The sequence below is a fragment of the Lissotriton helveticus genome, chromosome 4_1, assembly GCF_964261635.1.
Source record: "Lissotriton helveticus chromosome 4_1, aLisHel1.1, whole genome shotgun sequence".
Classification (NCBI taxonomy): Eukaryota; Metazoa; Chordata; class Amphibia; order Caudata; family Salamandridae; genus Lissotriton; species Lissotriton helveticus.
Genome location: NC_136063.1, coordinates 1,586,014,551 through 1,586,030,511, shown reverse-complemented (window position 1 = coordinate 1,586,030,511; position 15,961 = coordinate 1,586,014,551). Strand labels below are relative to the sequence as shown.

The window sequence follows — 15,961 nt, the reverse complement described above, 5'->3', positions numbered from 1 at the left end:
TAGGTATGAAAATTGACCCTAGACGAGAATTCCCAGTTTATTCTATTCAAGATGAGTATATTGAAAAAGATGATTACTCAAGCCTTCCGGAAAAATTTTCTGATGTATTCTCAAGTGGAATTGGTAAAATGGTAGGATTTAAGCACAGAATAATTCTAAGGGATGGCGCATGTCCTGTTCGGCAAAAACTTAGAAACGTTCCGATCAGTTACAGAGAAAAATTGGGCGAGATACTTAAAAAACTGTGTAGTGATGGTATTATTGAACCGGTTGAAAGCTCTGATTGGGTTTCACCAGTAGTTATTTCGCTTAAATCCAATGGCGAATTGCGCCTGTGTGTAGACCTAAGATGTTTAAACGAGGCTATTTGGGTTGACACATTTCCTCTTCCAAACTTGCAAGAATTGACATCATCTGTGGGTGGTTCTTCTTGGTTTTCCAAGATAGACCTAACTAGTGCGTACCATCAAATCGTGTTAGAGGATGATTCCAAACATTGCACTGCCTTTATTACCACAGAAGGGATGTTTAGGTATAAGCGCATGCCTTTTGGGCTCGCTAGTGCATCTGCAGTATTCCAAAGGGAAATGTGTAGAGTTTTACAGGGGATCGATAATGCAAAAGTGTTTCAGGATGATATCTTAATATTTGGGAAAAACAAAGAATGTCATGACAAAGGCTTGTTTGCAGTTTTGGAAGCATTAAGAAGGAGTGGACTGACTATCAAGAATGAGAAATGTGTGTTTGGGAAACCTGAGGTGGAATACTTAGGTCATGTCATATCTAAGGATGGCATTCGACCCAAGATTAGCCATGTTGATGCCATTTTAGCCGTCCCAGAACCTACAAGTAAAGAACAATTAATGTCATTCCTGGGACTGACAGAATTTTATTCACGATTTATTGAGAACTATGCTTCAAAAGTTGAATCGCTAAGATCCTTACTAAAGAGAGGTGTTACATTTTCATGGGGTGATCAACAGAGAATGTGTTTTGAGGGAGTGAAGAAGGAAATAGTTTCCACACCTTGTTTGAAACCTTTTTTACCAATGGCAGAATGTGTTCTATCTGTGGATGCGTCTGGGTATGGCATTGGTGCTGTGTTTTCCCAACGGTATAAGTCTGAAAAATGGGTAGTAGCGTATGCTTCACGTACCCTAACCAAAGCAGAACGGAACTACTCCGTTATAGAAAAGGAATTGTTAGCTGCTTCATGGGCAGCTGAAAGGTTTCGAATGTATATATGGGGAAGGAAGTTCAAAATCTGTACTGACCACAAACCATTAGTGAACATTTTGAGGCCTGAGGGCGGGAAGAATTTAACACCAAGATTGGCTCGGTTGGCTTCAAAGCTGCAAATGTTTAGTTTCGACATTGAATATATTCCTGGCAAGGACAATGTTGTGGCTGATGGTTTGTCTAGACTACCCAATGCAGGTATGTCGGATTTGAAGACCAACACTGATTGCGAAGTGGCGTTTACCGCTAAGGACGTATTCCTTATTGACGCAGAGAATACTGTTAGTGGTGTTTCTGAAGCATCTTGGGTGAGTGAGATGGAGAAGGATGTGGTCCTGAAAGAAGTTAAACAGTTCATAGTTAAAGGATGGCCTAGAGAGTCACAATTACGCGGTGAATCTATTGCCTTTTCCAAGATTAAGGATGAGTTGTGTATCGTTAATGATCTCATCTTAAGGGGTGACAGGATTGTGCCTCCAGTTGGGTTAAGGAAGGACATTGCTGAGAGAAGCCATTTGGGACATGGGGGCATGTCTAGTTCAAAGAGAAGGGTTAAGGAGTGGTTTTGGTGGCCAGGTGTGGACTCTATGGTGGACAAACTAGTTAGGGATTGCAAAATTTGTAATAACAGTGATAAAGTAGCTAAACCTCTGAGTGTACCATTGACCATGGTGGAGCTTCCTGAGTATCCATGGCAGAAGGTAGCGATCGACTTTATGGGACCATTTTCAGCCTTGTCCTCTGCAGACTGTTATGCCATCGTATTGGTGGATTACTATTCGAAATGGCCCGAGGTAAGAATGGTGAGCGGGATGACAACGGATGTTGTCATTGAGTTTTTAGAGGATGTATTTTCGAGAGAGGGTGTACCTGAAATGTTGGTCTCCGACAATGGGCCCCAATTTGTTTCACAGAAAATGGATGAGTTCTTATTGGCAATGGGCATTAAGCATATTAGGTCATCCCTGTACCACCCAGAGGGTAATGGCCAAGTTGAGCGCTTCAACAGGGTGGTCAAGGAAGTGATTGAATTGGCATTGAGTGCAGGGTTACCCTGGAGGAAAGCCTTGCAAGAGAGGTTGACTGCCTATCGTGTAACTCCTCACTCAGCTACAGGGAAGACCCCTTTTGAAATTCTAAGAGGCAGAAAGCCATTTGCGGGATTAGTTCCCTGGTGGTTGAGAAAGAGGAATAATAAGATGCAATGTGACTCTAAGAATGTTGATGAAGAAGTCAGATCTGAAGTTGAAAAGTATCAAAACCGCAATCAGCTGTATCATGGGAACAGATGTAACTGGCCTCTAGTTAAGGTAGGTCAGATGGTTAGGGTAAAGAACCCTAGGAAGGTATTGAAGGGTGAAAGTGTCTGGTCCAAACCTTTAAAGGTAGTTAAGGTTTTTAGTGGTGCTGTTGAGTTGGAGGATGGCAAAAGGTGGAACTTTCGTCAATTGAGTTTTTGTAATGAGAGGAGGGATGTGGTTGGTATACGTTCCGATGATGGGTCTTGTAGTGGTTATTTGTTAGGTGATGATTTTGGTTTGGCTAAGGACTTGAGGCTGACCGGTAATGCAGGTTTGTGTGAACCTAGGGATGTTGTTGACGCTCGTGATGTTGGTCCTTCTAGTGCTAGGAATGTTATAGATGCTGAGGGTGTTGTACCATTTCGCTCTGATGTCGACATTACTGGTGAATGTCTCCGCCGGGGCGATAGGGTAAGGAAGATGCCAGCTAGGTTTTTGAATTTCAAGTTAGGGTGAACTTAAAGGCAGTTCCTTAGCTTTTCAAGGAGGAGGGTGTGTGGTATTCGTGTACGTATTGTATGTGTGGCGCGTGTGTGTGTGTGGCGCGAGTATGGTATGCTAGTGTAGAGCGTGCATGGAGTGTGAGTGTGGAGTGCGTGGTAGAGCATTTGTAGAATGCAGGTGGGAGGCAGTTGCTGGAGGGAGAGGCGGAGGAGGTCCGGTGTTCATGTTGCTGTATTACCTGATACTATCTAATAAAGAAGAAGACTGACAAGCAACCCTGTCTGCGTGTATCTACTTACAATACCCTCCTTGTTTTTGTAGCTCTATTATACTCGTTGAGGGTGCATTGTTTGCTGCTGGGCTGATCTCTAAAAAAGCAACCTTCTCTTGTTGATCCTTTCGACTAACTTTCAATATTGGTCTCCTGTTTTGTGCTGTGTCTGAATCCGATACCATACTTTCTTGTGATGAACTTACATTGGTTTGTGGTTGTTGCCACTTTCTCTGGTTGTAAACTTCAGCCCAACTGTACACCTCTTCCAATTTGTAATCAATTGTGTCTCTTCGATATTTTTTGATTTTCCTCTCTTCAAGTTTACAACCAGAGAAAGTGGCAACAACCACAAACCAATGTAAGTTCATCACAAGAAAGTATGGTATCGGATTCAGACACAGCACAAAACAGGAGACCAATATTGAAAGTTAGTCGAAAGGATCAACAAGAGAAGGTTGCTTTTTTAGAGATCAGCCCAGCAGCAAACAATGCACCCTCAACGAGTATAATAGAGCTACAAAAACAAGGAGGGGAAAAGGAAAAAGAAAAGACACAAACCAAGGAAACCGTAGCAGAAAGAGAATTGAGATTAAAGAAAACGAAACCAACTTAGTAATCAACATTTCTAATAAAGAACTCATGAAAGAGCAAACAAAAGTACTAAACAAAGGTCTCACGTTTGTCCCAAGATATAAATCGAATGCCCAGGAGACAGAAATATCAATCTACAAATTCCTACGGAATTTAAGACTTAAAAACTTCTTCAACAACCTACCTCCAAGTGCAAGACCAGAGATGGAATTAAAAGAATTCAAACCTAAAAGCACATTTTGTGCTCCCACCTCACACAAAACTATTGACGCATACGAACGGATTGTAACAACTGAAATTCAAAAGATAAAATATTCAGGAGGTACCACTACTAACTTTTCCAGAAAAGATTGGCAAGTCTTACAAACCCTAAGAGATGACAACGATATCACCATAATGAAAGCGGATAAAGGGGGAGCAATAGTAGTAATGAACACCACCTACTACAAAGAAAGTGTACAAACTCATTTACAAGATGAAAACATTTACCATAAACTAGACCAAGACCCGACTGAAATCTTTGGTAAGACACTTAAAACTATTCTAGACAAAGCTCTAGAGATGAAATGGATTACGACAAAAACATATCAATTTTTACAGATCAAACATCCCAGAAGACCTCAATTTTACATGCTCCCGAAGGTGCATAAAGACCCAATAAAACCTCCTTTTAGACCTATAGTTTCAGCTTGTGGATCACTATCAGAACCTCTGGGCCAATACCTAGACTGGTTCCTACAACCTCTAGTTCAGAAATGGAGTACACACATAAAGGATACCACTGCATTTTTGAACATATTATCCACAATAAACATTCCAATTGACGAAGAAATATGGTTATGCTCCATAGATGTGACAGCTTTATACACCTCAATCCCCCACAGGGAGGGCATCGAAGCTATGGAATGGTGCTTACTCAACAACGAAATATGTGGAGGAGAAAAAACCCTAATGCTTGAACTACTACAGTTTGCTCTATTACACAGTTATTTTAATTGGGAAGGTGAGTTTTATGAACAATGCAGTGGAACGTCTATGGGCTTTGCGGGGGCACCGTCCTACGCAAACACCTTTATGGCCAAATTTGAGCACGATCACATAATTCAAGACACAAACTGGTCATCGGGTCTTATGGTCTTTAAAAGATACATCGATGATATCTTCTTGATATGGAAGGGTGAAAAAGAAACATTGATTAAGAACATTCAGAGACTGAACAGTGTACATGACCGGATTAAATTCACTCACCAAATGGATCAGAAAGAACTGGCATTCCTAGATGTAAAAATCCATCTTGAACAGAATAAGTTGAGAACAAGTGTATATACCAAAGAAACAGACAGGAACAGTGGTTTACATTATGAAAGTTTTCATCATTTTTCATTAAAGAAACATCTTCCAATATCCCAATTCATCCGGCAAAAAAGAATCACATCTGACCCACAAGACTTGCTCTCCACCATCGACAAGCAGATCCAAAAATACAAACTAAGAGGCTATCCCACTCCTTTACTGGAAGAATCTAAAACCAAAGTAATGAAGATGAAAAGAGAGTCTTTATTAGTTACCAAAGAAAAAGGAGTCACTAAGAAAACAGTATGTGTTCTAAAACATTCCTTACAATCAGCAAAAATAGTCAACATCATGAAAAAGTACTGGGTACTGATCACTAAAGAACCGGATCTGGAACCACTGTTTGCTGAGAACATCACTTTTGCATACAACAGATCTAAGAATCTAAAAGAATTGTTAAATAAGAAGAATGCACCAAAGGAGATTAACCACAAAGGCATGCAAAGGTGCGAAAATTGCATTCATTGCAATAATGTGATGACAGGACAGTTATTCACACATCCCATGACAGGAAAAAAAGTGACCTTATCACACTCAGGAACGTGTGACACGAAGAATGTGATTTATGGAATCAAGTGTCCATGTGGAAAATTGTACATAGGACAGACAGAGAGAAAAATCAAAATAAGAATAACTGAACATAAAAGTAATATCCGATTGAAAAATACGAAGTCCACATTGGCTACACACTGGCAAGAAGCTGGACACAACATAGCACAACTTCGCTTCACAATATTGGAAGTCATCAAACATCACCCGGAAAGAGACACTCATATTTCAAGATTAAGATCAGAGTATTTTTGGATAAAGAAAATGGACAGCCTACAACCGAATGGACTCAATGACAGGATAGAATTATCCTGTTTTTTATAAAGATACTGTGAAAAGCCAAGTTCAGTTTTCCTGCATGACTATGAGACTTTCCCTATCCAAAATGGCCGACACCAAAGTTAATATGATTTGTTTTAGCATATTTTATATTGTTTTCACCTTGAGTGAGCCCAGTCACGTAACATAATATTGAATAACACTGCTTTGTAAATATTATGTGTTTAAAACGTTGAGCGAAAATGATTGAAAATTGTTCATGATGTAGTTGTGTCAGAATAACTATTTTTCTTGAAATTAGATTAATTTCATAGCAGCGCATAATTGGCGAATATCTTCATCCACATAGAGCGTAATGATATTAAACAAATAAAACACTATAAGGACTACGCAGTCCGAGGTCGCGATCATGTGATCGCCAATTAAGCCAATCAGCGCGTAGAGAGCTTTAAAAGGCGATACTAAGGATGTAAGGTAACAGTGGATTCGCTGAGAACACGTAAACGAGGGACGCTTTCCACTTTCCATTTCCCAGTAAGTACACAAACGAGGGAGGCACAGAATGCGCGCTAATAATGTTTATTTAAGTAAACTTTGATTTAGTTGAGTGGAACAACGGAATGGTAGTTGGTATAATTTTTTAACATGGGGCTTGATTATTTTTGGTTAAATTTTGGCCAGTTTTGGTGTTTGTAATTTTTAACGTTGATACACACAAAGAAGTGTGATTTAAATAATGACTGTGATGGTATATACAGGTTACTTGGTGAACTATAGATGTTTGTCCACATTGTATAAACGCAGTGTATTATGCATTAATGTAATTTCAGTTTAAGGGCTGATTGCGACCTTTTCTTGATTTTCTTTATTAGAGACCCCTGAAGAAGGGTCACCATAGACCCGAAATGCATTGGGTAAATGGGAGATGAGATACAGGATTGTTTTGAAAACATAATGATTCAAACGAATGAAAAAGAAAGAATAAACAAAGAATATTGATACAAATGAAAACAATTTGAATTATCATTTTTGGCATACACATATACCAGAGGAGAACCCAGTGGTTCATGTGAAAGTGTGCAGGATGTTACCATAGGCATCGGGACCCCCCGGTGTCTCACTTTTTGCAAGATTTTGAAATTGGCAACATATAGTGGGGACAATATTGACATGAAACAAACAATTAAGGAGCAGTTGATGATTGCCCAAACAAAACAATTGAAAAAAGGATTGTGGTATTAAATGGATTCACATACAAGTTTAGTTCAGTCTGGAGTGAATTAGAAGCAAATGCAAGTTGGTGGTAGAGGTGATCATATAAATGTAAATGTTGATATGATGTAAAAGAATACAGTTTGTCACTTCTGTGAGAAGTTCGGGCATTGAAAGTGGAAGTGTCATCCCAATCCTACAGGCTTCAGGGAAGTATGGAATAATTTTCATAGATGCAGAGGAATAATATGATGGTCCCACATATGCTGAACAGAGTATGCAGAACAGAAATCATTTTGAATGTCAATGCCTTTAGCCCCTGTAATGCAACAAAACATGAAGAACAGGATCCCATATAGTGCAGGGTACCAGCAGAATCCATTGTTTCTGAATGATGAGTTGGCAGGAAGTAGTTCACAATGACAGTGCCCGAGGGAAGAGGAGGGTTGCTTACCTGGAGCAGTCCAAGAGGGAGGCCAAAATGGCCCTTACATTGACAGAGAAGTCAATGGCCATCTTGTTTTCTTTTTAATTGGTATGAGGGCTACCTGTTCTACATTTAATTCTGTGAAATTCCCAAATCTACCCATCTCGGGGAACAGAAGTCCAAATTGTAAGGATAAGCAATATAGTAGTTGTTGTTCAGGTTACAGCAGATGTTCCAGTTAAAATTGGTCAGATGGAGAGTAAGCACCAATTTATTTTGTGTGACTTTATCAGTGTAATCTTGTTGAGAAGGGACTTGCTTTCCATAATGAATTGTGTGATTTACTGCACACCGATTGGTGTTACATAGGACACTCAAGATGAGGATTGCATGTTTAAGATGAACTCACCTTATTCAACAATTGAGTTATTCCCAGTTTTAACCAAAGCAGACCTGCTTCTGGATTTAAGATATACTGTCAAAATGAGGTATGGGATTTTACTGGAAAAGAGATTGGATTGATTAAAAGAGCAAAGCCAGTAAAAATAAAAGTTAAGCCAGATTCAATATTTCCTTGAACTAGTTGATACAGACTTGTAAAAGAGGCAGAAGAAAGAATGAAACCGGTGATTGAAAAGATAATAGAGCATGCAATTCTCCAGGAAGTACATCATAGTGTCAGGTTCGGAACTCTTTCTTCTGACCTTAAGGTATAAAGAGGTTTCCTGGTTCTGTGTCTTGGGGTTCTGATCTGTCCGAGGTAGGGGCGACCCTTTCTGGTAGGCACGGTGCTGCTGACAATTCAACGTCAGGGCAGACAGTGCCTTCCTGAAGGAGTCCCCGAGAGGAAAAGACCCCGAAGGGAAAAACCTCTGATGGAAGTGGTGACTCCAGGACTCCAGACAACAGGACACACCAAGGGAGATGAGCATCAAGGTGACGACAGACCTGGGAAATGAGAGGAGGTTCGCAGAAGAGGGAAATACCAACAAAATGCGAACAGTAGCAAAGAATCACCAACTGGAGTGAAGAGTCCCCAACAGGAGCTAACAGTGTTGCAATGCAAGGAAAATGACAAATCCAGCTCCTTATATACCCAAGGACAGGAATTGATGCAACAGGAAAAGGATAACCGCCATCTCCGTTTGGGAAGAAAACGGACAAAGGTTAGAAAAAAGCTTCATTTTGGAATGGTAAAGGAAATCTTTCCCCAAGGCATTCTAAATGGCCCCTAACTATCACTGAAGGCAACTCACTGTAAGGCCCCTGTAAGTTTCAGGTAAGCAGAGGAGGCTCAGGCAGTATTGTGGGAGAAGCTGTGGTTCCAAGAGTGGAACCACTGTGATTTAAATCAATAATGGCCACATTAGCAGGCAGCCACCTATGCTGGTGGCGTGCCCCAAAAGGAAAAAGAGGTGATACAGGACATACCTTTGCGCCCAGAAAAGAAACGGCGATCCACCACACTGAGCCGCGGCGTGCCCAGTTTTGAGAAATAGGTGCTACGCACCAGGTGACAGCCCACAGCGATGAAGCGGAATGCACTGCGGGCCATGAGCCGGTCAGCGTCGTAACACCGAGTCCTTGTAACTCTCCCATAATGGGAATTAAACAGCTGTTTGGCAAGTGAGAAATCATACATCTCCGCAAGATTTATTGGGTTGTTGTTCCATGTTTTCCAGTGGTACCAAATCCAGCAGCAATTGTAGTTCAGATTCCATCAGAAGCAGAATGGTAAACAGTCGGCGTTCTTCTTAATTCCGTTCCATGAGGAATCACAATTCCTTTTTGCATTTCAGCTTTTTCATATAGTTCTTGTTTTGTGTGGAGTCCCACAAGGGAATCCAGAAAGTCCTTCAATATTTAGCCCAAATCCTGAAGAAAGAGCTAGAGAATTTGAAGTTGTCATTTAATTCAGTCTTGGTGTTGTATATTAATGACCTACACATCCAAGACAAAGGAGGACTGTAAACTTGATACAATTCCCTAGTTAAATCATCTAGCTGAAAATGGACACAAGGTTTCTCCAACAAAATTGCAGTTTTTGTAAGAAGTAAGTCATCTATCTTGGACACCACATTGAAAAAGGTGTGAGGCAGGGCTCAAAAGAGAAGAATACATGTCTGCAATTCTGAAAATGAGTCAGCTGACCACCCAGAGGGAGGTTTCAGATCAAGTACCATTTGATGAATAATGCTGTGATGCATTTAAGAAATTATAAGAGAGTTTGTATCATGTGCCTGCTCTCTGGATACCTTATTACAATTTTACATGTTTTCTATTTTGCCATGAGAGAAATGGATGTGTACTTTTGATTCTTGCACATAAACTAGGTGATTTATGCACCCAGTGGTCTATCTTTCAGCTGTTTTGGATCCAGTAGGTATAAGTCTTTCAGGTTGTTTGAAATTGTTTGCAGCTGTTGCATTGGCATTGAACAAAATGAAGGGATTGTAATGGGCCATACTTTAGCTGTGTATGTCCCACATTCAGTTAAAACATGTTTTATCAGAAAGGGAGCATAGCTTATAACTAACAGAAAACTGACTCATTATGAGCAGGTTATATTTTCAGTAGAGAGAGAACATCTATATTAGGTGGTGTAATGTTCTAAATCGAGCGACACTGCTTCCTATTTCATACCATTGTTCTGAAGTTAGGGAAAATAATTAAATTGATGGTGATGGCTACCTATGCACCAGGTTCAATTTTTGAAATTTTAGAAGCATATTCTTTGCCAAACGTTACTTCAGCACAAGTGGCAAAATTAGCTCCATTGATAGGGGCTTGTTGGTTTTCAGAGAATTTGGATGTGCCAATCTAAACAGACCGCTGGTATGTTTTTAAAGTTGTCCTTGACTGTGGTCAGCAAGAGTCATAAAGAGTTTTTATGGCATCTTCAGGAGCCCCTATAAAATATAGTGCTTACATATTAAATTTGCAATCGCAAACCCACTCTCACACTCAGTAAGACACTCACTCATGCACTCACTCACTCACTCACTCACACACCCACTGAGACATCACTCACACAGTCACTCTCAAAGGTTACTGTTCTGAAATAACAATAAAACCAACGTAGAGATTAATTGAAAAATACCAAAGGTTACAGGGACGTTATAATCCCTATAGGATTTTCTGATCCCCCATTTTTCTTGTTCTCCACTTGATTGACCACCCCAAAACTTTCCATGCAGAATTAGATAAAGTGGGCCACTTTTTGGGGATCATTTCATGAAGACTCGTTAAACAGCACCAAAGTTATAACCAAACCAAAAGAAGCTTTTCCTATGGAAACTAAGTCCCAACTATAGCTACCTACTGCCAGTAGGCCATATGATATATATATATGATTTACTGAAAAATAAACCATGTTCAGGGACGTTATAGAGAGGCTCAGATTTCACTCATACAAAACCAGTGAAATTTAGCAGTTTTAGTTACCGGAGTTAACTATAACCTTATGCCCATGTAATGCACTACTTATGACCTCACAAAATATATCACGGATGACCTGGTTAGTGGCATCACAGATGACATGACTGATGATATCACTGATTACATCATCCGCAGAGCCACTTATACACACAGCCACTCACACAGCCACTGACTTACCAATATATCTACTAGCACAGCCACTCACTCACCCATACAGTCAGTCACACAGCCATTTACTGAGCACACTGACGTAACTGGTTATTTTACTTACAATTCATGGATTATGAATTAAAGTTTCTTCTTGTACTGAATGTTGCAATCCTAAGGACATTTCAGCTGTAGCTTACTATGTGGGACTGCTAGAATATACTGATGTATAGGTCTTTGTTTGAAAAATGTTCCATATTTTGTGTTGAGCATCTCCAGACAGCAACAGCACCGAAGCTGCTGGAGCTTTTCTTTGAAATGGGTTAGTATTATGTGCTTTATTTTGACGATTTGTATTCTGATTTGCCCAATATGTTATCATTGGTCATGCCATGCTGAATTTGCAGATTTTGTTTATTACTTATTCATAAAATGTGTATAAAAACCTCTTGGTTTTGGGGTGAGCCATGATTTTTTATTTTCCTTTAGGGATGCTGTCCAGTCCTCTTCTGTCTTTTGCTGTTCCTTGGAACTTAGAATAATTCTGATTTCTGACTATGTACTTGGTACCTTAGCCTTCAGCGCATTTATCTTCTATTTCTCTGTAGTGCTTAATTTGGGATTTTTGTAATTAAAACTTTGTAACTTTTCTATGATCTAGAACTCTGTTGTTGAGTGGTTCCACTTACTATTTGTATTCTATGCTAAACTAATACTGGGCCTGATGTTGAGGGAGAGGTTCTTTAATGCTAAATCATTACTGTGGGAGCGGAATCTCTGATGGTAATATTTTGGGGTGTCTAGGATTTTGGTGTTAGGGGTATTGCCCCCACTGTAGCTAAAGCATCTATTGTGAGAGTCGGAAGAAGTCACTGCCCTCTTGATTCTATTTTTTACCTCTGCTGATCAGGGAGCTTCCCATATTTCCTGCACCTTCTTGTAACATTGAGGTTGAAGCACATCTGGATATTAGGTTTGCATGTTTATGAAGTCTTCAAAAGGCAAAAGATAAATTGTGAGGCAAAGTACATGCACAGCCTAACATGGTCGCTAAATAGACATCCTCTTCCCCTCTGTGTTTCTGTCTTCCACTCATCCGAGGTTCACAATTGAATTAGGCTTGTTTTTCTTAATATGGTATGGTTCTGATTATTTTCTTTTTCAAATCACCGCGCGTTTAGAAAGTTGGACAATGAATAAATGCAAAGCGAACTCTAGATATTCTTCACTTTGGTGTTGGCATTAGCAAAGTTCTAATTGCTGCCAGGTTTCTTTGTGAAATATTTCACATATGTAGGATTCATCACACACATATATCACACGCACAGATGAACTTCTTTTATGTCAATGAACATAAGTGATTCTTTGAGCCAAACAAGTGACAGAATTGTAAAGCAGATCTTGGAACATTAATATTGAGAGCCTATAGCTCATGTTGAAATGTGGTGTGTGTGTTAGGCGAAACAATAGACCGAGGCACACAAATGTCGGCTGCATTGGCTAGTAGGGTGAATATTCTTTTTGAAAGTTTGGGACTTGTGATGAGTCATAAATAAAATGTCTGATGATGTACTGTGTTTTTATTTTTCAGGTTCGCCTATGACTGTTGAATATTATGCATCTCCTTATCAGCTGCTAGAGAAAAAACTAAGCCCTGGTAAGGAAAACTAACATGTGCATTGCTCTGTTAAGCTAACATTAACTAAAGAGATAAAGAGACGGAGCTGGGGTTAAGAAAGGCATAGGTCAGGCAAGAAGTGAAAAAAAAATAAGCAGAAAGGAAGTCGGAAGAGAATAAAATGAAATCCCTGGCAGACCCCCGAGTATCTAAAATAAGAGAGCGATGGAAATAGAACAGGTTGGATGAAAAATATATAGAAAAGACGAGCAAGTCTAAAGATAGAAAAAGCCCTACAGTAAGTTGCATAAGAGAAACGCCCACCATCAAAACTTAATCCTTGATCTGCAACGCAACAGTCTTTCAAATTAATTTGAAACTTCCGGAGTTCAATATATAGACTTATCTATTCTAACTGCACCTCCCAATATAAAGACTTCTAGGGCGGAGTTTTAATTTACTGCACTTAGACTCTTTAATGACTTGACCAGAAAAGTATCTTAATGTTATCACACAAGCATGCCTCATGAAATCTGTATAGAGTGCATGCCCAGCTCTTCTTAAATTTTTTCATTAAAATAAATCGTACATAATTTATGGTAAAAGAAGCGGAACATTGTTAATCCCCCCTATAATAAAATTCTGTAATTAATTTGGAAGCCCACAAATCTCATTAAGGATGCAGCCTTCCCCGCCCCTCTTAAAATTGGAATGTTGCCAGGCCTTCAGAATGAGGAAAGAGAAAGCCAGCTTTAGTGGGGAGTTATAAAATAATGTCAAGTGTTTTGATTGAGTAAACAAAAAAGTGATAGTAAACCCATTGTAAGTTTTCTCCGTACAAAAGGAACCATTCAAGGCTACTCTCTCACCAGTTATAGTTTGGAAAGCTCATTATGAAAAAGAAGGGCGCCTGAGAAACCCATTCCAAACATGCAGAAAAGTAGCGCCACCTAGTGCCTTTGAAAGTACAGTTTTGCCTCAAAATTGGCAATTTGGGACGTTTTTTCATTCAATAGAGGAACCCTGCCTCCTAATTCTACTTTTGTTTAATAAGTGAAGCACATCGGCTGATGGGCTTTTCTGGCTTTCTCACTCTACCTCATAGCTTCTTTCCAATTACTTTGTTGCTGGCTGACCTACTTCTGAGAATGTCAAGTGTCGCCTCCGGGAAACATCCTTTACAACGCAACTTTTACCACGCAGTGCCTTTACGACGCAACTTTTACAATGCAAACCATTACAAGGCATTGCGCTGGGGGGCGCTCTAGGATAGGGAATACGTTTAATTTACTATCCAACACCTTCCCTAGTGTCCACGGGGACTGGAGTTGGAATAGTAAATTAAACTTTTCACTATCCAGCACCCCAAAGCGCTATGCGTTGTAAAGGTTTGCGATGTAAAAACCGCGTTGTAAAGGCATGCGATGTAAAAGCATGCGTTGTCATGTCATACATCCGTCGCCTCCTCTGGAGTCCTATTCCCCTGTGGAAAATGTTCTATACTATAGCATAGAAATCGGCACAGGGGAACACTACTCCCGGTCCAAACGCACTTTGTTTTTCTTTTTGTCTGCATGGAAAACATGTTTCCTCGTTTATAAAGACATTCCCCTACACTCCCACCACATTTGAGCGTGATCCGGGTCCCTTTCCATCTTGGACGTGGAATTACTCAAGCTCTTGGTTGGTGTAACTTTAATACTGTTTCCGGGATGGGAAATCGGTGGATCGGAGTTTGAGAATACCCACAAACGTACGTTTCTATTTGTCCCCAGCCTTCAAAGGAAATGCCCCTTCACACATTTGAGTGGGATTTGGGACAGCAGCTTTCTCATGTGCTATTGGAGAAAAATCGGCAGTAGTAAATCCTGCCAGGAGTCGTTTTGTGAATTGCTAGAAAGCATAAATTGCGGCCATAAATGTACATTTGCGGCCTAAAAAAAAAGTGTGGTCATAGGTGTTCTTTCAGACTCAAAACGGAGTTACAAAAATTATTTTTTAATTTACCTTTTTCCATAGGGCTTTGCAAAACCGAACACTTCTGTACAATAATAATTATTTGGCTACATATACCTGTAATATGTAGACACTTTATTGGTTTCACCTGCAAATTTGATCCTGCTAAGCTTCATTTCGGGAGAAATCGCAGCTAGCCATTTTTTCTCTCTTGATCTCCTATATCAACATTTCCCTACAACGAAAAAGAAATCCTCTCACTTTAGCTAAAATGTTGGTCATTTTACTTCTGATGTTGTTATTGATTAAACAAAAAACAATGGAAGTACAATGCAAGCATTTTTCATAGCCATTTGTATATTTGTGTTAATAGATTCAAACTATTTGAACAAAAATATTTGTGTGTGAAATATTTGTATCCATTTTTTTTATTCAGTACACCGTTCAACATTATTTTTTGCGGCTGTAAATCTAGTTTTTCCCTTTAGGTGTTGTAGTATCTTGGTTATTATGTTTTGCATGTCTTCCACTGCTTCACCAGACGAGCACTCTTAAGATGATGTCACTTAGAATGTTTATGTATGAATCACACAGTTGGAGAAGGGCTGAGCGCCTTGAGGGCTGCTCCTGGTGGGGCTGATTACCATTGTACTTCTAATCTTCTAACTAACATCAGTAAATCCTCCTGAATATCATCTACCTGCGTGGAGTCAGTTACTACATTTTATTGGCGACGAGGTGAACCAAAGAATCTGCGTTTTCTACTTATGAGGCCTTCAACTTCAAGTCTCCAGCACCTACTCTCAAGCTAAAGCATCTCCTCTGTCTACAGCTTCGCTTTATCATCCCATTGGCACACCACAGCCCCACCAGTGACCTCCCACCGGTCACCCTCAACGCTATTGTGCCTCTTCAAGTTTCTTCTGTGAGGGTAAGCCTGCCAACGTCTGCGTTTTGTGTGGTCAGTCTGTCATCACACTATCTGGTGAAGGAGTGTCTTCTCAATCTTATGCCAGTTACACTCTCCTTGCACCTCAACTCTTTGCCTGCTGTTCCTGCAGCGTGTGAAAAAGACTATCTTTTCAACCCAGGCAGCACCTCAAGCGTCACATAATCTAGTTGGTGTGCCTGCA

The 15,961-nt window shown here is 40.0% G+C and overlaps 1 protein-coding gene across 1 annotated transcript in view; it reads left to right on the top strand.

Annotated features, from left to right (window-relative positions):
- The window catches only part of LOC144827606 (mediator of RNA polymerase II transcription subunit 1-like), a 648,236-nt gene that overhangs the window by 461,580 nt on the left and 170,695 nt on the right, over positions 1-15,961 (top strand). Inside the window, exon 10 of the mRNA XM_078685852.1 lies at positions 12,846-12,911. Coding sequence (XP_078541978.1) covers positions 12,846-12,911 — 66 coding nt within the window. The remainder of the gene's footprint in view (positions 1-12,845; positions 12,912-15,961) is intronic.